The sequence below is a fragment of the Halichoeres trimaculatus genome, unplaced genomic scaffold (genome assembly GCF_033239565.1).
Source record: "Halichoeres trimaculatus isolate MK-OKI-2021-1 unplaced genomic scaffold, fHalTri1.1 fHalTri1_scaffold_8, whole genome shotgun sequence".
Lineage (NCBI taxonomy): Eukaryota > Metazoa > Chordata > Actinopteri > Labriformes > Labridae > Halichoeres > Halichoeres trimaculatus.
In genome coordinates, this window is record NW_027437186.1 from 6786318 (window position 1) to 6809279 (window position 22962).

Below are 22962 nucleotides of genomic sequence, written 5' to 3' on the forward strand. Positions count from 1 at the left end.
AGTAAGCATATCAATATAATCGGTGTGTGAATGAGGAACGTTCAAACATTTTGGAGTTGAGCCAAAATTAATAGAATTTAGCTGAGTTTCCTTATCATGATATAAATTTAATGTCAGGATTACACATTTTGTAATACAGTCCGAGTTATGATCCGCTGTTTTTATTGTCCATTCATTATCAAGAGCATGGAGAATTTTTTTCTCTCATCTTTTCCTCTTTTTGTACCAACCAATCACATCTTTTAGGAGACTGTGTCATACCTAGCAAGGGGGTTAACCACACTTCACCTCTAAGATCAAAGTTTCTGTCCCCTCTTTACTCAGAGTTGCTCTCTGAAGCTTCCTGAACCACTCTTAAGCTCGGGTTCCTTGCCAGGAGTTTTTAGTCTAAGTTAGGAGCTCTCTGAGAGGACTCTGAGAAGCTTTGTGAATACGGCCCCAGCTTGGGAACCACTGGCCTACATATTCACATGTTCTTGAAATCTTTAAATCTGTCGGTAAACTAATCAAAACACTCCACTCTAAAAATATCAAAAGATGTCCATGAGACTTTCATGAGATTTCTTTGATCTTCGCGAGATCTCCATGTGAGATCGTAACGATACTTGCTGAAATGATGAGGTCATCACATTATGCTCTCCACATGTCATGAACCGGTTAGGAGATCGTTGACTGTATAAAACATGGAAGTTGTTTCCCCAACGTCGCCCGTCGGTTTTTGAAACAGAAAATGAAGCGCATCAGCTGTCGCGGCCATATTGGTAGTGGCAGGGGCTTCGCGTACAGCTATAGGGCGCCTGTCAGTCACATGACCCTGAGCTGTGCCTCTTATTGGGCGAACTTGCAATCTTACCATCCTCTGAACAGCCGAGTTAAAAAAAAAAATTCACCCCCTGGACAGTGTGCTGATAGTAAAGTTAGCGACTCAGACAAGAGGCGTTTTTTTTAACCAGGCTGTAAATACGTTAATTTCTGCTTTGAAAACAGCTTTTTTTGGCTTGGTGTGTATGTGACTTCCAGCCTGCCTCAAGCAAACACTCGAGAAACAACAGATGTACCTTAGCATTGTCTCATATTCTTAGACCAGGGGTTGCTTCTTGGTGGAGAGAGGCGGGCCTCAAACACAAAGGTCTGCCCATAGCTCTGGCTCCCTGACAGGCCTCCAGAGGGTTGGCCAATCAGAGAGAAGGGGGTTAATGGAGTGGGGCGCCTTAAAGAGACAGCAGCTGAAACAAAATGTTTCAAACAGAGGCTGAAATAAGTGTTTTCTAAAACACCAGTGAGAAAGAGGTTTTTGTTGTTGTTGGCTGTAAATCAGAATAAAGTCTAAAACAGCACAGTACTCCTTTAAAGTTCAGCTGCCTGTGTTTTACCTCCATATTTAGGGTGATGAATGATCACGAGAGTGATTTGTAGTGTTTTTCCTCAATGTTAGTTTTTATGAGAATCAGGAAGAAAGCGCAAATCCCTCCTTGGTACATAGGGAGCCAAAAGTAATCGAACCCAGATCAAAAAATATCAAGCCAGCTGAATCAGTCACTAATCTTTATAATTATAAAACAAGGTAAACAACATTTTAACATGCAGCAAACAGATTTTGACCCTGTCATCACCTGTTTTTAGAAATTTTACAATGATGAATTTTACTTAAGGAACTATCACATTTCAAAGACAACATGAAGACCACAAATTACATTTATTCTATGTCACTTCAAGTGCATATCTTTGTCAATTCACACCTGTCACAATACAAAGGCATAGGCTGTGTATAAACTAATACAGAATCCTTCTTCATCTTAGAGTGATACTAAGCTTAGATGGGAAAATGTTTTTCACACATCTGGCACTTTTAACTTGAAACTCAAAGGCCAGATGGCTTGTGAAGACACTTTGTGATCATGCAAATTTACCCAGAGGACAGCTTTCGCTGATCAGTAGCTGATCTAAAAATAACGTTGCATTGTTAAGGCTTCAACAACATCCGCGGCGTGTTTTCACACTATGCGTTCTATAAAATTAGATTCTGCCAATGCAAAGGAGTTTCTTTTTTCACCCCCTGAAAGATGAGCTGAAGGATGGATCCACACATCAGAAATTCTTCCTTTCGTCAAGTAACATGCTCATAGTGTGTGTGGATGTTAAATTTAAATAGCCCACTTATACTTGATTTATATGAACTGTGAATTAATGTGTTGCACCTTGACCAAATTGCATCTCACAAACCAAAGATAGCAGTAAGAGGGGTTTTTGTAAACAGCACATCATGATGAAGAGTAAAGTTTGTCTCTCTCCTTCCTCTGCAGGCATTGCTCAACACCCAGAACAAGCTGCGAGCCTTGGTCCCAAATTTCACCTTCAATTTAGGATTCTCTGGAAAGTTCTACCACACAGGTATGACACATCCGACTTTGTTGTGTGACTTAAGTTATGATATGTTGCTTTTTGCGTTTAGAGGGATCTTAAAGTGTGTCATGCTGATTCAGACTGGACAGTTTCACTGTATGTTCAGTATAAGCTTCATCTTGACACCAGCTCATCCTGATCCATTTTGATCGGTTCAAATGTTGTATTTTCCTCACAGACACATTCACGGGATCTGCAAAACACTCTGTTATCCACACCAAGTACTGTTATTTAGGATATGCTTTCTTTCAGTGAGCAGGCTTTGTGGCTATTATGAATGACGTGATTGAAGTGAATGCGGCACTTCCTGTATAAAGCTCATAATCCTGACACTATCAGCCCTGCTAGAGAAACTACAGTGTCTTTATTTTCAGACTCATTTGACCTCTCTGCTCCTCACTGTGAGATGCGTGTATTAATCATAAAAAGTACAAAAAAAATCAGCCAGTGGGAAAAGACAGCTATGCTTGTTAGGTTTTTTTTATTAAGACATTTTTCCTATTTCAAGAAACATAAACATTTCCTAACCCCGTTGACATTTTTTTTCTATTTTACAAGCAATATGGTTGTCATTTTTGTCTTAAAGTGATACTCCGGGATGGAACAAGTTGGGTCCTATCACAAGGTTTAGGGCAGAAATTACCCCTACAGCAGTGTTTTTGTGCAGCAGAAGCCCAGAGCGCTTGCACCAAACATCCCCTCCCTGCTCGTCAGCCGGTTTCCTCTGCACTCAGACGGGGCCATATTTTACTTGACCAAAAACACAAATAAACAGACTCCCAATCTGATATCGGTCTGCATTCAGGCTTTATTTAGAGAATTTTCAGCGCGTTACTTTGACACAAAAACACAGATAAATAAGGCTCTAGTTCTCATCGTGTCGCAAAACAGCGCTACCTTTGCTGCAGAGCCACAGCTGGCTACGATACGCTTGACGCTTAGTGTATCAGACCGCGCGCGGCGTGCCAGATATAAACAAATGCAGGTAGTCTGCCAGGACGAAGAGACATGATGAGAACTAGAGCCTTATTGAGCGGCGTTTTTGCGTGAAAGTAACACGCTGAAAATTCTCTGAATAAAGTGTGAATGCAGACCGATATCAGATTTTTTCGGTGGGAGTCTGTTTATTTGTGTTTTTGGTCAAGTAAAAAATGGCCCCGTCTGAGTGCAGAGGAATAGAATAGAATAGAATAGAAAATACTTTATTTATCCCCGAGGGGAAATTCAGGGGTCACCGCAGCATTTAAGAAAACAAAAGTAAGAAAGAGTATAGAAAGTGCAAAAAAAGTCCATAAGAAATTAGATGACGACATCCCGTCCACCACTCGTCCACCACTCTCCAGCCCAGCCAGTCTCCACCTCCACAGGGTCCAGGACTGAGCCTCCCCAGCAGTCTGTTCAGTCTCTTTCTCCTGGATCCTGTTTGCTCACAGCAGGTGAAGCTCCTCCAAAGTGTCGCCGGCGTCCGATGTCAGCTCCGTCAGCCACGTCCATGAACAGCACGATGCCGCTGGGTTAGCACAGCTAGCTCGTCCATCCCCCGGGGCTAGATCCCACGTTCCCAACAACGATGGATGGAAGGACAGGTCCACGTCGTCACCTCCCAGCTCACATCCGAGAACCAGCACGTCGTCCTCACCTCCTCCTCCTCAGCTCGAGGGAAATCATCAAGCCTTACACTAGTTAGCATTGACATGCTACAGGCTGCTAACAGCTAATTTTGTATGTAAACAATGCAGCCATGGTTACATATAGGATCTCCAGACAAACACAGGAGAAAAGTAGTAAAAAATATCGCCGAAGCCACAAAAAGTTTGGTGTCCGTGACCGACAATGAACCATACAAAGTGATGATCCACTCCAAGTACAAAGATTACGAAAAAGAGACAAAAAAATTACAAGAAACGGACAAAGACGAGAGAGCTGCCGCAACAGGCAGCTACTTGGGTAGCGCCTAGCAACGGAATCCGGCAGAGGAGCAGGGAGGGGGTGTTTGGTGCGAGCGCTCTGGGCTTCTGCTGCACAAAAACACTGCTGTAGGGGTAATTTCTGCCCTAAACCTTGTGATAGGACCCAACTTGTTCCATCCCGGAGTATCACTTTAACATCTTGATAAAATACTTTTTTTCTGGACTTTTCAGGTGAATGTGGCTCATATTGGCCCTCATTTATCAAACTGCGTACGCCTGAAAAATGGGGATACGCTCCTTTCTCCTTTTCATATTCTGGCTTCTAATATTAAGACATCACGGATTAATTCATCAAGTTATAAACGAAGGCTGTTTAAAACTTTGCTGTAGTTTAGTTTGTCACATCCACGCTGCTGAATCCCTGCAGTGATTTCTTTGCAGGTGAGTTTTTTTCTGATTCGCTTTACTTTTCCAGCTGCCAAACAACGCTGCGTCATTTCCTCTCTACCTCTGTTGCTATGGCGTTGTCGATTGCCAGCGTCAAGAAGTTCCCTTTTTCCCGTAATGCGTCCCTCCATGTCTTGAATTCAGTGGGTTCAGCCAGCTGAACCATGAATATTTAGGGGCCTGTTATGAAAATTACATTAGTTTTCAATCACCACATTTATCAACAGCTGATCAGGCGTACGCCGTGATTGGCCCTGGTATGCACGTTTCATAAATCACACGAGAACGTTGCCGTAAGCTAATTTTTACACCCAGATTTGTGCCAATTCCCACGTATGATTGATAAACGAGGGCCATTGAGTCTAAAAAGACATGTTTACTAATGTTTATACATTAACTCTTGCTTAGAGTTTAGATTTTTCAGTGCAATAACTGGGTATTTTAGATCTGACCTACAGTCAGAGGATGATATTATTTTTGCTGGAGCAAAGAACACAGCATGTATAAATGAACAGCTAAAAAACAGCAACCAAGCATGCTTAGGTACGGTACAGATGGCCAGTGTGGCTGCGCCCTTAATCCACTGGGTGATGAAGGTCCCGGGTCGGCAGGTGTACTCCAACTGCTTTTAAAACTCACACTGCTGCCACTTCATAAGTGCTCACACACTTTTAGCAATTTTCTTTAGAGAAACCGACAGAGCCAGAAAGGACGAGGATGAAGCTAAGCTTGGTGTTGGTGTCAGGCTGGATTATTATTCCTGTGAGGTATTTAAGCATGGCATTGTTGGGAGGTAGAGGTAATCTTCACTCCCCGCTTTAAGTTAGAAACACACGCCTCAGGATTCAGAGTTCACCTCATATAAACCAGTAAGCCCAGTTGAGTCAAGGTTGTACTTACTGAACCAAAGTGGGCTTTGAGCGTGAAAGGGCTGACCGTGTCTGATTACTCTGCTCAGTCAGAAGCATGCAGAGCCCTGGCTGCTGCAGGAAAATTCACTTCTCTTCGAATTCATTGCAAGAATGAGTGCAACCAATACAGTTTCCCTTTGGTACTGTCAGACTTTCGTTATAAAGAGCCAAGATGAGGGGATGTGTACCTTTAAAAAATATTTTCTAAGTAACTTAATGCTGCCTGAGATTGCTATGGCACAAAAACTTGTTATGTGTAAATGACCTCTTTAAGAATCCAAATTTGGAAGAAACTCCAACACAGTGCTCAGTGATGTGCGGCCTGAGCAGCAGTTTTGATCTGATGGTGGGTTGCAGGATCATTTTATTCCCTGCCAAAGGAAACCCTTTTGAAAGACTAAAGTTGCAGGACAATCTCAGAAACCTTATTCCTCAGCACTGGTCAAGATGTCTTTCTGTCACGGAACATGTCTTTAAAACCAGATATTGATTGTTGGTCAGATATATTGAGGAACAGGCTCAGGGCAGAGTCCTGCACGGGCCAATTTTCAAGATCTGCCCCGACCCGTGGACATACAAACCCGCACCCAAACTGCAAACCTGCACATCAGCCCGATTAGTACCGCAACCCGATCTGACCCATTGAAACACAACCCGCAGCCCGACCCTTAACCGTATTTAAAGTAATCATTTTGGGTCATATTGTCTGAAAATTGAACGGTATATCACTATAGTTCAGGTGCCAGTGAGTAAACAACACACCTGAATGAAGCAACTCTTCCAATAAAAGCCTGACTTCAGCTCCATCATCAACCCTCTGTGATCCTCTCACATACAACTGTAAAATCACTCGTTTTTACGTTTAATTAATAAACTTACACTTTTAATCTCTTAAAAGGACCTTTACGTGTGTAATAGTGGACTTACTTTCTGTCCAGTCTTAAGCGACGCTCAGCAGGTACAACCAGCTTACAACTTACGTTTTTATTTGATTGTATTTATCAATATTTTATATTAGTTTTGATGTGTCAAACTAAAACCCGCAATCCGACCAGCATGTTATTTTTTCCACCCAGATCGGAAACCGGGAAAAAAAAGTTTTTAAAAACCACCTGCAAATCAGCTGTTTTTGCGGGTACCCGACCCAGTGCAGGACTCTGGCTCAGGGTCGGACTCGGACTCATTTTCAGCCCTGGAGTTTCACGCCTCTGACCAGCTCACTATTGCACAGGCACAGGCTTGTTGTCACGGTAAAGGCAGGCTGCGTGTGAGAGGAAAAGAGCTGTCAGTGCAGGCCGCCCAGAAACAGCGTTAGCAGCTTTTGTGATATATTTCAACCCTGTGTTATGACTGGATACCCACCGCTACGGACCCAAATCTGACTGGCCCACCTGGAATTACCCAGATCCTTGTGATTAGCCACACAGGGCCTGAACCAGATTATCAAAACTGTTTTGTTGTCGCAGTATCCCGTACATTTTACAGTAAATTTAAAGTTGTTTTTTTCCCAGGGACTGATGAGGAGGATCGGGGAGATGACATGCTGCTGCAGCACAGGATGGACTTCTGGTGGTTTCCTCACATGTGGAGCCACATGCAGCCTCACCTCTTTCACAATGTCAGCGTCCTGGCCGAGCAGATGAGGCTAAACAAGATCTTTGCTCAGGTTAGTGACAAAAACACTCCTCAGACACGCTCGAAGAGAGAGAAGCGAATAATAAATTTAGGGGGGCGTATTCTTCCATACCTCTCTGCTCTTCTCTCTTCTCACTGAAACTTTGTCCCTACCTCCTCACCCGTGCCCCGTGCTGTCCCGTCTCTCACTCCAGGAGCATGGCATCCCAACAGATATGGGCTACGCAGTGGCACCACACCACTCGGGCGTTTACCCAGTTCACAGCCAGCTCTACGAGGCCTGGAAGTCTGTGTGGGGTATCAAGGTGACCAGCACTGAAGAGTATCCTCATCTGAGGCCGGCTCGGTACCGCCGGGGCTTCATCCACAACGGGATCCAGGTCAGGGTCCTCTTCTTCTCACAAATTCAGTCTGTTTTTGAAAAATCCAGAAAACGTCACGAAGAAAACTTAAACAGGACAAACTCACTCTCTGTCTCTTTCTATGTTTTAGGTGCTGCCCAGACAGACCTGTGGTCTCTTCACTCATACCATCTTCTACAATGAATACCCAGGAGGCTCGAAGGAGCTCGACAAGAGCATCAGAGGAGGAGAACTCTTCCTCACCGTTCTTCTAAACCCTGTAAGAAAACATCACCTACGCTCACACTTGGCATCTGTGACTTGATTTAAATTGTCAGCTTTGAGAAAAATCTCATGTTAGAAGTGAATGCTTGAAAAAAATTCTCAGGCCTTGAAGGCAAAGGCGACATGAGGTGAGGCACTGAGGTGACTGTTATGGGTTTTGATTTCTGTATTAATAAAACAACTGATTCGCTTTTGAAAACATATGATCTTAGTTATAAGTTAAAAAATAAATGTGATAAAGAAATGAGGTAATTTTACCAGGATCTTCATTCTGTAACGTGCTCCAGATGTTTTATCAGTTGGGCCAACAAGCAGAAACAACACAGCTACAAGATCATAATTAGGAAAAACCGACCTGCCTCACAATTTAAAGGAGACTCTTCACTTAAAAAAAAAAACCTTTTTCACTGTTGTTGCCCATATACTTTGGTGTCTCGAGTACTCTCTGATGTAAAAGCCAACCCAGTCCTTTGTTTGTAATCCATCTCTGTCTGATCATGACACTCAGCCTGCTGCTCTGTTCAGGATCTGTGTCTTTAAAAACACTAGCTCGGGTCTGCAAAATAATTTGTAGAAGTGTGCTCTATCATTGACAACACATGTCAAAAAACTGGTATTTTTGTACCAATAGAATCAGATATTTTTCCAATACTTCCAATTTAGTTTAGTATCCTGAGATCCATTCTGATATGACTGTGACATGTCTATCACTTAATCGTGCATGATACAAAACAAATAGCAACCTAGAAACCCAAAAAACACCACAAAACCTGACCTTTTTTTTTAGAGTTTACAAAATGAATTACTTGGAAAGTGTGAATGTAGCTTAATTTTATCTTTGCAAAGCACCACATAGTGCATTATTATATAGTGTTAATATTATGCTAATCATTATTACAATAATGAGGGGGTCCTTCGAAAAATGACTGACCTGAAAGGGCTCCCTTTTCTGGGATGTGGAGATCCTGTTCACATGTTTCTGGATTTTATCACCTCCGCCAAGGAGGTTATGTTTTTGGTAGAGTCTGTCTGTGAACAACATAACTCAAAAAGTAATAAATGGATCTGGATGAAATTTTCAGGAAACGTTCAAAATGAGATAAGGAAGAAGTGATTAAAATTTGGAGGTGATCTGGATCAACGTCTGGATCCAGGACTTTTTTTTTAAAGGATTCTTTATCATTGTGAGATAGGACTGTTTTCACCATATGTGTATATAACTCCACCATAAATGGTCAGATTGCTTTGCAAAACAATACAAGACAAAGTCACCATAATTTCTGACAGATGTAAAAGTACAATCTAGATCCTAGATCCTGACAATATTCTGGATACTAAGATATGGAATATGAAATATGCACTGGGTCATCATAATTTTCAACACTGCCAGGAAACAAATTATTTTTCAAACCTGCAACTAACACCAAATTGTAGCAGACAGTCTGCTGAAAGGGAGTATAACATTAAAGTAGGACTAAAGTATTGGTGACAATCACAATATGCTTGGTGGAGGTCTGTGTTCTCTGAGTGCTTTTCTAGTTTGTTTTAGTTTACATGCTGTCACCTTCAGTAATCTAAATGTAATACCATCACTTATATCTTATGAGTTAGAAAAATCCATAATAGAAACTTTCACACACGTTCAAATCTTCACAAGGTCGAGCCATCATCTGAAACCAGAGTTAAAATGGCACAAAGTGAATAACTGACTGTTTACAAACATCTCCTTACATTCTCGGTTGATGCTCTCCTTCCACAGCATCTTTTGGAAAAGCACCAGACTCAGTCCATGTTTGTACAACGTGAGTTGTGAAGAGATGGGCTGATTTAAATTTAAAGAAACACACCAGAATCCAGTGTTCATAAAACATTTAGACTGAAACATGGTGAGGACGTTTCATTCACACAACAAAGGACTGTGTTAAATGATTGAAAAAGGGTTTGATACGTCGCCTCTGAAGTGTTCTCAGAAGAAGAATATTACAAGAATATTTCGCTCTGACGGTATCAGCTTAATAAAGTACCAACATTATCCTCTCCTAATCCAGATCAGCATCTTCATGACCCACCTCTCAAACTACGGCAACGATCGGCTGGGTCTCTACACCTTTGAGTCTCTGGTGAAGTTTGTTCAGTGTTGGACCAACCTCAAGCTGCAGACGTTGCCCCCTGTGCAGCTGGCTGAGAAATACTTCCAGATCTTCCCGGAGGAGAGAGACCCACTTTGGCAGGTGAGTCCATTCTGTAAATTAGTTTCATACAGCTACAGATCAATTTTTGGTCGGGCTCAGCCAGTTGTTAAGAGTCAGAGAATTCCTCTTCTTTAGCCTGCGTGAAGTTTTTTCCGTCCTCTGAGTAAATGTTGTTGACAAACAATGGTCTGTTGTTCTGATGGTACCATTCTTGGAAAAGTTTTCTGTTTGGGCATGGATAAAGGAATGCATCAGAAACACTGAAACCAGTCCAGAGTTTTTAAAGCCTTTGCTTCACAATGTTTCCCAGAACCCGTGTCATGACAAGAGACACAAAGATATCTGGTCAAAAGAAAAGACCTGTGATCGGCTGCCCAGGTTTCTCGTCATTGGACCACAAAAAACAGGTAACGCACTTCCTGTTTTTGTAATTCAAACTCTTTGTTCATCTTTCTATTTTATTATACATGTTTTTTTTTTCCTCACAGGCACTACAGCGCTTCATTCATTCCTGAGCCTGCACCCAGCAATCACCAGCTCCTTCCCGAGCCCCACCACCTTTGAGGAGATTCAGTTCTTCAGTGGAGCAAACTATGACAATGGGATTGACTGGTAAATACCCCAACATGTGAAACTCTCAGTGCTCGGCCACAGCTTAGACTCAGCTTGGCTCAAATTACAGTAGTTATCATTGGAGTTCATTCTTTCAATTTTTATCGCAATATAGGAGTACTGGATGTTTATTTTGCTTCTTTTTGTAATAAAAACACCTTTTCTGAAAAATGGATGGCAAAAGAAAAGACCCAACACGTTATTGAAGCTTCTCTTCCCTCCCTGTGTCTCCTTGCTGAGTTGTGTTGCAGGATATCTGCTATTAGTCACATGTAAGTTGGTTTCAGGGACACTGAACCTGCAGCAGCTGCCAGGACAAATATACCCTGAAGTCTAAACGGATAATTGATTAACTGAAAAACAGCAACCCTAACACTGTTAACTCTGTTGTTTTGGAGCCAAAACTTCATAACAACAGTCTTAAAGACCTGGGTTGACCAGTTAAGAGGCCAGAAGCTCAATCCAATACACAGTCTGTCACTCACTGTTTGAGCCTGAGCAGTTCAGGAGAAAAGAGCTCCTGCCAGAGGAGTTTCTGCACTTTAGAGAGTTAATACTTTTGTAAATGTAAAATATTTTTTTCTCAAGGTTGATCAGAGAAGGAGGTCTAAGTCTGTTTAATAGCAGATCTCTCAAATTGAAGTCATTTCAATGTAAATTCACAACACGTGTAGGGGTCGTGTTGTTAAGACACTAGCTGACTACTACTTTGTTTGGTTTGTGTTCTCCTCAGGTACATGGACTTCTTCCCATTCCCTTCCAATGTCAGCACAGATTTCATGTTTGAAAAGAGTGCCAATTACTTCGACACAGAGGTAGCTCCGAAAAGAGCTGCTGCACTGCTTCCCAGAGCAAAGATTCTGGCAGTGCTCATCAACCCATCTGATCGGGCTTATTCCTGGTACCAGGTGAGACATGAGATCCCCTCCTCAGCCTTTGAGCTGGAACACATTCAGTGTGGGTGCAACTGACTTCTGTCATATTACACTTTTATTACTATAAAAAGGTGCTTTTTGATATAAGTGACTTTCTCTAGAAACTGGTGAATTTTCTAGAAATTTTGTGCCTTTCAACCACAGGAGTTAGGGTGTAAATTTAGGGTGTATTCAAACCTGGACTGTTTGGTCCACTTTAAACGACCAGGGTTCGTTTCCCACGCTGGTGCAGACTTTCCATGCAGGTGTGAATAGACACAAACGAACCCTGGTGCGGACCAAACAAGCGGACCGAGACCCACTTTTTGAGGTGGTCTCAGTCTGCTTCCAAACGAACTCTGGTGCGGTTCTTAGTTCTCTGGTGCAGGTCTGAATACAAACCAAGGTCCGTCTGAACTAACTACAGGATGTATGCGCCTTTTGGGCCTATAAAGCCACCGTAACCTAACTGTCTTTAGTTCATACCTGATCCTCCGTCTTCTGTTTAGCCACGCTGTTGCTCACATGTTGTGGGTCAGGACACGCAGAGCATAGCGTCTCCTTGCTGCGCGTATTTGTCTTCGCTGCTCCAAAATTTGAAACGGTGTTGTTAAGCCTGCTTTGAAGGAGCTGCTCTTGAAACTGAAAATGATTTTGCAGCTCTAATAAGAGCACAAAAACACATGTTTACCTCCATTTCCAGGTCTGTATTCTGTGTGCCGCCCTTTGTCAGTGCTGTCCAATGAGAGCACTGATCGTCACACACGTGGATGTGTTTACAGAATATAGTCCACTTGCAGAAAGTACAATCTGGATATGAACCGCACCAAATGAAAAAAAATGAAGTCCGCTTTTGGTCTGAACCAAACAAGTGGACCAAAGGACTTTTCTGGTCTGAATACAGCCTTAGTTCCATGGTGAATTATACACTGATGGCCAAAAAAAAGTAGTCACCAAAAAAAAGTCTTGCACTCTTATATTTCGTTGGACCGCCTTTAGCTTTGATTACGGCACACATTCACTGTGACATAGTTTCGATAAATTTCTGCAATGTTACAAGATTTATTTCCGTCCAGTGTTGCATTTATTTTTCACCAAGATCTTCATCAGTGATGGTAGAGTCTGACCGCTGCACAAAGCCTTCTCCAGCACATCCCAAAGATTCTCAATGGGGTTAAAGTCTGGACGCTGTGGTGGCCAGTCCATGTGTGAAAATGACGTCTCATGCTCCCTGAACCACTCTTTCACAATCTGAGCCCACTGAATCCTGTCATTGGGGTGTGTCTCAATGCGTTAACTACGTGCTTCTTCCATCCTATCTCCTCCACGACACCGGAAGTAGTTTCCAAGTCGCCATTTTGAAGACTGTCCCAAAGCGATAATTGCGCTCAGAGGAGAGAGGAGAGAGGATGGAGGAGACTGATCGGAGGAGTGATGAATCGAGGAGACACGAGAGCCGGCTTTGCGGAAGTCTTTTCACTGACAGACACGCCCCCATATGGAATACCACTCTCTGATTGGACGCTGCAGCGGCTCAGACTTCTTTACATGAAACTTCACAAACACAACGGAGTATAATGAGAGGAAAGACGAGCTGAGGACAGGCACAGAGGATCGTTCAGAAACTGATCATAAATCTGGTAATAAAGTGTTCGCTGTGAGTTTAAAGCACAAAACACTGAACACAACCATCATCAAATCAATATAACAGAGGATTAATACAGAAACTGACTGATAAATAATATCTTCCTAAGACACAATAAGGTGGGTTATATTAATATATTAATATATTAATATATTAATATAACCCACCTTATCTGATCGTGAACTCTGAAGCTTCAGAGTTCACCACCACATGTGCTCTAGATAAAGGATAAATTATTTATAAATAATCTCACAATTACGCATTTTACTGGAAAAGTGATCCATGAGCTTCTAAACAGCACACAGAATAAACAGAGAGCAGGTTTTCTTCATGGTAACGTGTGTGTTTAACAGGTTAAAGGAACAGACAAAGCTCTGTTACTGTTTCTGTTTGATCATGGTTATTACAGCGCACATGTGCAGATGTGCAAGCAGCTGTTAGAGCTGACTGACAGATGATCCAGAGGTGATCAGCTGATGATGTCATCACTGAAACACGTCGCTTCATGTGACGCTCCGAAGGAGAGGATGTCCCATTGCCCTAAAAACGAATCTCCTTCATCCTCTCTCCTCTCTTCATTTCCTCGTGTCTCTCCCATCATCTCTGGTGGGAGGGACAAAGACACAAGAGAACGACGCAAGTGGAGGAAGGAAGGAAGGAAGTTTGGAGCTTTGAGGTGCACCCATCGTCATCTTGAAATATGGCCGTGCCATCAGGGAAGAAAAACCCACTGATGGACTAACCTGGTCATTCAGTATCTTCATGTAGTCAGCTGACCTCATTCTTTGAGCACAGACTGTTTCTGAACCTAGACCTGACCAACTGCAGCAACCCCAGATCATAGACTGCCCCCACAGGCTTGGACAGTAGGCACTAGGCATGATGGGTGATCACTTCATCTGCCTCTCTTCTTACCCTGATGGCCATCACTCTGGAACAGGGTCAATCTGGACTCATTAGACCACATGACCTTCCTCCATTGCTCTGGAGTCCAATCGTTATGCTTCCTAGCAAACTGAAGCCTTTTTTTCCCGGTTAGCCTCACTGATTGCTGACTGACAGTGGTCAGACTCTACCATCATCAATGAAGATCTTGGTGAGAAATTAGTGAAGCACTGAATGGAAATAAATCTTGTGACACTGCAGAAGCTTATCCAAACAATGCCACAGTGAATGTGTGCTGTAATCAAAGCTGAAGGCGGTCCAGCAAAATATTAGAGTGTGTGACCTTTTTTTTTGGTGACTACTCTTTTTTTTAGGCCAGGCAGTGTAAATTAAATTGAATAAATTTGCAGGTGGAACATTTCTGACCTGTGGAGCATCCATAGTGTTTTTAATTCCTCCTTCCTCTGTCTACAATAAGATGACTCCAGCTGTGATGGACTTGTTTTAGTACCTCCTAAACATGGGTCTTCTCTGAGCCTGATAGTGTGAATGTGTCTCTGTCAACTCCTTGTGTTCCAGTTTAAAGAGTGACCCTGTAAACTGGTGACCTTCAGCTGAACGTGTCAGTGGAGATCCAGTTTATAAAAGCTTTTCAAGCACAGCAGAAGTCCCTGGGAATGCGTAAATGTGTAAAAATATTCTTGTCAGAAAAGTATTTAATGATGATGATCTAAAACTGTTTGAGAAGGATGCATCCGACCAAGAGTCATCAATCAACAGGGTCCCTCTTTACGCTGAAACACCTGTTAATCTCTGTCATCTTCATGCTTTATGCAGCAGTCTACTGTTTAAGGTGATTGCAATGAATGATGTGTTTTGTGTCCAACCACAGCACCAGAGAGCCCATCAGGACCCTGCAGCCCTTAACAACACCTTCCATGCAGTGGTGACAGCAGGCCTCTCAGCCCCCAGGGACCTGCTGGTCCTTCAGAGACGCTGCCTTAATCCTGGGGTCTATGCTGCTCACCTCGAGCGGTGGCTGCAACATTACCAGCCCAGCCAGGTAACAGTGACTGCAACTTTCACACAGACAAACCACTGCTGCAGACACACACAGGGGGGAGCACTCTCACCATCAGACCACACTATCACTCTGATGGCTGTTCTTGACTTTCTGCCCCCTACAGCCCAGTGAGGGTTATTACACTACAGATGCATGCAGCTGCCATCCATCACATGAACACGTACTGTTACAGTTTAACATTTATTCAGAACAAATGGTTACAAAGATGGAGTGGGATGCAGCTTTTTCTACTGAGGGAGGACTGTTTTTAGCCGCGTTTCCACCAAGCAGACCAGTTCGGTTCGGGTGCGCATTATCCCGGGACAGATCCCCAAATAACCAAGACAAGCCGTCCCACTCTTTGGGACCCTTTCAAACGGGTGCCAGACTGAACCAATCCGCTCTCAGAAGGTGGAGCAACAACACTGCAGACCGTTGATTGGTCGAAAGAATTATCACTTACCGTGCCAATCAGAGAGGACACAATGCTGCATGTCTTCCATCTATGCTCTTTGCTTACTGTGTCCTGTTTTTCTTCTTTGTTGGATTTGTTAGCGGGGTAAAGTGTGTTGCGCTTCTTCAGCTTCATACTATTGTTTAACAGCTGCAGCTTTCAGCATCTGGCTAACACGCAACTAGAGCTGAAACGATTCCTCGAATGATTCGAGGTACTCGATTACAAAAATTGCTCGAGTAATTTTCTCCGCCTCGAGAAATCGTTTAATTTTAAAAAATGATCAAAGAGTGGTATTTCAAATAGAGCTGAGGCCATATTAAGCGAGTTTTCAGACCCCTCAAGCTAACTCTTATACAAAGTAGCAGCTAGCAACACAGTTTGGAGACTAATGGGTCATTCTAAGAAACGGGTGCCATTTCGGTCCGCAACATTTAATGACGTGTACAAGGCACAAAAAATGTGTCAAAGTGTGTTTACAGATTTTGGAGCTACCAAAGCAAGTGTCTTATTGACGTGCTGTATCAGAAAATTCTATTTCTTAAAGAGAAACATTTTCATTTGAAAAATAACTGCTCTTTAACTAAACAAAAATGTATTTTATCCGATTACTCGAATAATCGATGGGATTTTCAGTAGAATACTCGAATACTAAAATATTCCATAGCTGCAGCCCTACACGCAACCTACCACGAGAGGGCACAGTTTGCTGTGGAAACGCAAACAGGATCAAGCTTAACTGTACCAAACAGTGCCAAACCGTACTGAACTGAACTGAACCGGACTGCTTGGTGGAAACGCGGCTTTTGTCTCACCCAATCAAAGCATGTTGTACTGAAATGACATCTTCCTGCTTCCAAGCAATTGTGGTTGCATGGGAGCAGTAGTTGTTTCCTGTTGCCTCAAAGTATCAAAACTGTGTGCTGTGAGTGTTTTTGGTGTTTAGAACCATGAAATTAAAAAAAGAAAGAGGAGAAGGAAGAGAGCGCTTCACTTACGATCTTCATCAAAGTCATCAGCGTAATCATCACCATGGATACAAAGAGAGTGGGCGGACCTTAATGTGGGCATACAACTGCAGTCAAAGCTGTTGACTTGTGATGAGATCCCTTAAACCATGGAAATACCAGGTGTAAAGAGAGTCTGACTCAGTGTGTGTGTTTTGTAGTTGCATATCGTGGATGGAGCCTTGCTGAGATCCAACCCTGCTCTGGTGATGGAGGGGATCCAGAGATTTCTCGGCGTCACTCCCATCTTCAACTATACCCAGGCTCTTATGTTAGTAAAACCCACACACATACACACACACTCACAGTAAATGATTTATTGAACCTGTGTGACTAAAGAACTAGCTTTAAAATCTGGTGGGATCACATGCTATTTGAGGAAGGAAACACTCTGTTAGATGAATTTGTTGAAACCTGTATCGTGCCCTAGAAGCTAATCATAAATGATGTGATGTATTTGTTGAAAGGTGTTTTAATGCATCCAGCTTCCTGATAACTAGTAGCAAGCATTTGGTATGCAGATTAGTCTTGTGGCGTTATTTTAGTGTTACTAACTCCAATTTCCACAGAGGGATTAACTGTGGAGTGTTACTGTGTATCGAATGATCTTACAAACCCTTTGTCTGCAGGTACGATGACAGCAAAGGTTTCTGGTGTCAGCGAGTTGAAGGAGGTCGGGCCAAGTGTCTGGGGAAGAGTAAAGGCAGGAAGTACCCTGAGATGAGTTCAGAGGTAAATCTACACAGACGCTGATAGACACATGTCTCCTGCCATCCAACTCATTGCTGAAACAAACTTTTTGGTTGCGTCTTTTTAATGGAAATTCAGTTTTATATTCATATCAACAACACTGACTGTTCTTCTCTTTGACATTTTGAGTATCAAACCCTGATTTTACTGCATGTTTGAGGATCTTAAAGGATAAGTTCGGTTTATACAGCTTTTACATTGTTTATAGAATGAAGTAGAACAAAATACTCACCCAGAAGGCTTTCCTGATCCAAGCAGTGCTTCAGGAGATATTTAGATCCAAAATCGTGCAGCGGACGTCCGTATAATGGGATCCATCGGGGCATAGACAGTGCCGCTCCTAAAACTGCATTAATCGTCCAAAAACTCATGTTTTTCACCAATATTCCATCATGGTCTGTTCAGAGTTAGTCCTCTGACGTTAGTTCACCGACGCTCCGAACGCATCCAACGCACCAACCGGGGTGAATCTGCGTCCAAACTAGGGATGCACGATATTATCGGCACAATATCGGTATCGGTTGATAAAAGCTTAAAAACACATTTATCGGTATCGGCAGATATTTTCAAATCTGCCGATAGGCACAGCCGATAAGGTGCTATTCAGTTAGGATTATTATTATTTACCATCTGAAAAATAAGCTCCTTAAATAAAATGTAGCACTTCATTTATTTGCACTGCAGAGCTCTGTGTCTGTCACCAGGTTGTTACAGTAGCTCTAAAATAATCAAATGCAACTTGGTTATGTTTAAAAATGCATTGTACATTTAAAGTTCATGTGATCTAAAGAAATTATTTTTCTGTATTTCAATACTGAATGTCTCAAGTTTGAAATAATAATACATTTCTTATTTATGATAAAATCAAATGATTTTTGTCTTGTTTTATGTGTGTTTCTTAAACAAATAAGACCGTCACAATAAGAGTAACATAAATTCCAGTACAGGATAGACTTAGCTTTCTTTACAGTGAAAAAAACAAACAAACTTGTGATTATCGGTATCAGTATCGGCCAAAAGGGGTTTCGATATATCAGCATATCGGATATCGGCAAACATCCAATATCGTGCATCCGTAGTCCAAACGCGTCTTTGCATTGACTTTGTATGTAATCTTGATGCGTATTTGCGATGTGGCCATACCAACAAGCTCACACTGCACTGGTAACACTCAGTGGGGAGAAGTAGGGGCGGAGTGTGCATGAGTGAAGTGGAAGTAGCCCATGCAGAGAAAAAAACTGAACACGTTGTTATAAAGAGCTGGGAGAGTCCGGTGGGATCATACAGAGAGCAAAGCAAACCCCAATGAGTAAATAAATACGAGAAAATACTCCCAAAGTCACTAACAACCGGTCTTGCCAACACTGCAAACTTAATTTTCTTGTTGCCTGCTTCATTCATTTTGAGATAATTTATTGGTTCATTTTTTGTATTGTACTTATATTTTTCTGTCATCATGAATGAAATAAAGACAAACAAACATGACACAGGGCTGACCAATCAGCGGTAAGAATGTAACTCTGAATAAATGCAGTGAAAATGCAACACACAGGTTGAGTTTTAAAGGTCTGCACATTTTAAAGACCAAATTAGGTTGAAACACGAAATAATAGTGATTTGTCGACTAATTAAAGAAATAACCAATAGATTAGTCGACATTGAAAATAATCGTTAGTTGCAGCCCTACTCTGGACTAAAACTGGTCCATGAAAGAGAGCAGACAAACAGATTTCTTCTGTCTTCTGACTATCAACAGATGCTGCTCTGCTAAAATTTACTGACATTCTTCCTCATCTTGTGTCTTTTAAACTGAAATTTCTATTTTTATAGAAATATAGAAAATGCACTATTCAGTCGTCCCATTGTGAGCAGGTTTCTTTCTTTCAATGAGTCAAGCCCAGCCCTGTACATGTGATTCACTCTGATTTTAACCAACGACTGTGTGTCTGTGTCCGTCTCTCTGCAGTCCCGTGTCTTTCTGGCAGAGCACTACCGTGAGAGCAACATGGAGCTTCTGCGCCTCCTGAACCGGTTGGGGCAACCGCTGCCGTCCTGGCTCCGCCAAGAACTCCAAAGTACTAGCTGGAGCTGAGGTCACCTGGTCACACACGCACACACACGCAGACAGATCATCACACCACAGAAAAGCTCGGACTGACGTCTGTGGACGAGCCCGTACGCGGCTCTGCATTATACTGGACTACCCAAACAGCAGGAAACACTAAAGGAGCTTCACGGTTTGAGCTGGTGGGACTTGTGCTCCTGACACAAGTTGAGATCTTTGGAGAACATGAACTCCCATGAGCACTGGGAAACCATCAGTGTTGGACTCCAGGATGGCAGTGCTCACATCTGTTGGCTGTGGATCTGGAGGACTGAGCAGGTTTGAGAAGTCTTGGATGAGACTGTGTGGATGTTACGTGTATCAGCAGAAACAGGACTGACATGCACACACATACACTCACACACACATAGGTCTCATCTCTCCACAGAAAGATGGCTAAGAAGTCTGTTTGGAGGAGCAGTTGTATATATTGGTTTGAGGCGTGGGTGGGAAACAAAACGGCCAGCAGACAGATCAGACAGACAGTCCATACCTTGGAGCTCAGCACCAGGCTGGGTGTCACTTCTGCTTTTTGTCCTCACAGTCTGTGTACTGCAGCGATAGGCTCTTTTAAAACAGATCTAATGAATATAATGAGAGGTCAATGTAAATACCATGTGGTTACATTTGCTATGTGACTAAAGCTGAGGTGTGGTCCAGGCTTGGCCACAAACCAACATCCTGTCAGAGAGCATCCGAACGCCGCTGCGCTCGTTCAACCAGGCTGAGCTGAAGGGGAACGACTGAAACAGAATCCACATTTTACACTGCTAGTATATTTGGTTTTAAACTGCATAGCATAGTTTTTTGAAATGATACCACCCATATTTTTTTAGATTGAGTTAACCACACAGCATCCTGTTGAACAGAGGGTTTTTCAGTCATTAAAGCCACGTGGGGTGTGAAGAAGCGTACCAGTTCCAGGAGACAAGATTAAAGAGACGAAAGTGAAATGTTGAACAGTCGAACGTGTTACGTGTTAGTGTGGTTTAAATTCTAGAGACCTGGAGGTGAGAACAGTTTTACTTTAAGAAATGCTTCTTATCAAATATAAATGTTTTTATTAGAGTCATTAAATCTTATGAGACTCATTTTAAAGCATGGTCAGGATGGAGAACTGCTGAATCATGTTTCATACTGATGACTGCTGCTTCCTGATTACAGTCGCCAAATCAAGTTAACGCTGACGACATCAGTAGTCGTTCTGCTCGCTCGTCAATGCTCCCCCTGAAGCCTTAACGCCTCGACACGGACACAGTTCAGAGTATGAACAGAAAAGGATTCCATACTAATCTATCAGACTGGATCTAGTCTGAAAGCATCACCGTAAAGTGTTTTCACAGCTTCTCCCCGTCAGCCCGACCCGGTGCAGTGATGACAGGCAGTCCTGGACCAGAGCTGTTAAACCCAGCGTGCGTAGAGTTGGACTGTGAAGGAGGGATGACCGCCAAAGAAAAAAAAAGAGATAAACACATCAGTCTTCTTCAGAAAAGCCCCCACTGAACGCTGAACTCACTACACCCCACACACACACACAGGCGCACACACACTCGTCTCCTTTTGGACGACAGTAACCCATAGCTGTCTTTGGACAACAGTGGACACCGGAGCCAGTGAAGAGACGATCAAAAGCTGCTGTCTTGTTTTGTTTGTTTTGTATAAATGTCAAAAGGCCAACACTGTATCATCTCTAATAAAAGCAAAGAGAGGTTGGAAACAAAGGCTGCTGACTTCTTTCTCACCTGACTCTGGTGACCTGAAACCTCGAGCAGAGGACAAACAGAGAAATAAAGTGAAGGGAGAAAGAGGACGCGAGCTGCTGATTGTCACCGTAACATGCAGCGTGAAGAAGAGAGAGGGATGAATCCTCACAGCTGTGGTAAACAAAACCACAAACAAGCCAGTGGGTAGATGATGTATGCTCTTTGTTTGCATTCATAACACTGAGAATTTCATTTAGGAAAAAAAAACCTGTTTTGAGAAATATACCATGCAGCTACCTGACCTCTCCCTCTCATCTCTGGGTAAAGTATGTGATTGTGCATACCTGTCGTCCAAAATACAACCTAAAGGATGGTAAATGCAGAAGTAAACTTGTAATGCTACAGGAAATAGTTTGCACTTGTCAGTGAAAGAGCTGACAGTGCCATAGGAGGACTCAGTGGAGGAGGCTCAACAAAGGAAACAACAGATTTCACAGTAGGAGAACAGTGAGGTTAGAAAGTGAGGATTCATCCTGTAGACGTAGGATTTAGAAGATTCAACCATTTTAAGACTGGGATCATTTTTGCCCGTACAGCATTTGTAAAAGCCTGTAAAGGGAATGTAAGAGGAAGCAAGACAAGTCGGTGGATCTGGATGGAGAGAAAAGTAAGTGGGAGGCAGAAGAAAAATAACAGAACACACAGAAATATATCTTCTTTCCTTTTTCTCTCTAAGGCTGCAGAACTCTGGGGATTTTCAGAACTGTAAACTTTCAATGGGATTTTACATACATGTATTTTTTAATTTAACCTTTATTTAAACAGGTTGGTCCCATTGAGATTAAAAACCTCTTTTTCAGGGGAGACCTGGTCAAGACAGGCAGCAGCAAAAACAAAAAGTTACAGACAAACGCAAAAAGAGATAAAGCACAATCAATAAACACAAGATAATGGATTAAAATCACATCTTAGTAAACAACTTACTTTATATGGGGCGCCGTGTGTAAAGCAGCGCATGCTAAAAAAAAAAAAAAAACAGCAGCAACATTTTGTCACATTTAGTTTCAAACCATGTGCAAAAAAACGGGTGTGATTTTTTTCTAGTGACCTTTTATGACATTAAGAGCAATATTTGTCATCTTAGAAATATCTTAAATAGTTAAATGTAAATATTAATTGTCACACGTAAATGTTTTAAGATATAAATGTTAGATATAAATGTTAAATATAAAAAGAAATGTAAAATAAAAAAAAAATATAAAAAGAAATGTTAAATATAAAATTTAAAAATAAATCTTAAATATAAATCTTATTTCTAAATGTTAAATGTCAGCAGGCGATGTAGCTGACGCCGTAACAAATTGTCTTATGGTTTCCAGAACAGCCCTTCCTATGCTCTCAGCCATAGTCCCCCTCGACATTTTGTGCAATATATATCTTTTTAATTCATTCCGCTAAATCACCACAATTAAATAGATCAGATTCTCTCTATCAGCTGTGCTAGCAGCCGTTTATTTCTGACACTGCATGATAACATGTTGACATGAACACCACGATGGTAGCTCCGTGAGCTTTTATTTTGGTACTTCCTGTTGCCGGGAGTTTTAATTTGCATATTAGCTAAATATTTAGTTGCGTCTGGGAGATTTAGATTTAACACTTAGATTGAGATTTTACATTAAGATTTAACATTTAGATTAA

At 42.1% G+C, this 22962-nt stretch overlaps 1 protein-coding gene across 1 annotated transcript in view; it reads left to right on the plus strand.

Moving 5' to 3' along the window:
• The window catches only part of LOC141794997 (bifunctional heparan sulfate N-deacetylase/N-sulfotransferase 2-like), a 35386-nt gene extending 14119 nt beyond the window's left edge, over positions 1-21267 (plus strand). The window contains exons 4-15 of the mRNA XM_074675704.1: positions 2304-2391; positions 7183-7337; positions 7501-7686; positions 7799-7927; positions 9981-10163; positions 10435-10531; positions 10613-10736; positions 11470-11644; positions 15073-15243; positions 16866-16975; positions 17334-17436; positions 19421-21267. Coding sequence (XP_074531805.1) covers positions 2304-2391; positions 7183-7337; positions 7501-7686; positions 7799-7927; positions 9981-10163; positions 10435-10531; positions 10613-10736; positions 11470-11644; positions 15073-15243; positions 16866-16975; positions 17334-17436; positions 19421-19546 — 1647 coding nt within the window. The 3' untranslated portion in view covers positions 19547-21267. The remainder of the gene's footprint in view (positions 1-2303; positions 2392-7182; positions 7338-7500; positions 7687-7798; positions 7928-9980; positions 10164-10434; positions 10532-10612; positions 10737-11469; positions 11645-15072; positions 15244-16865; positions 16976-17333; positions 17437-19420) is intronic.
• The last annotated feature ends 1695 nt before the right edge of the window (positions 21268-22962 follow it).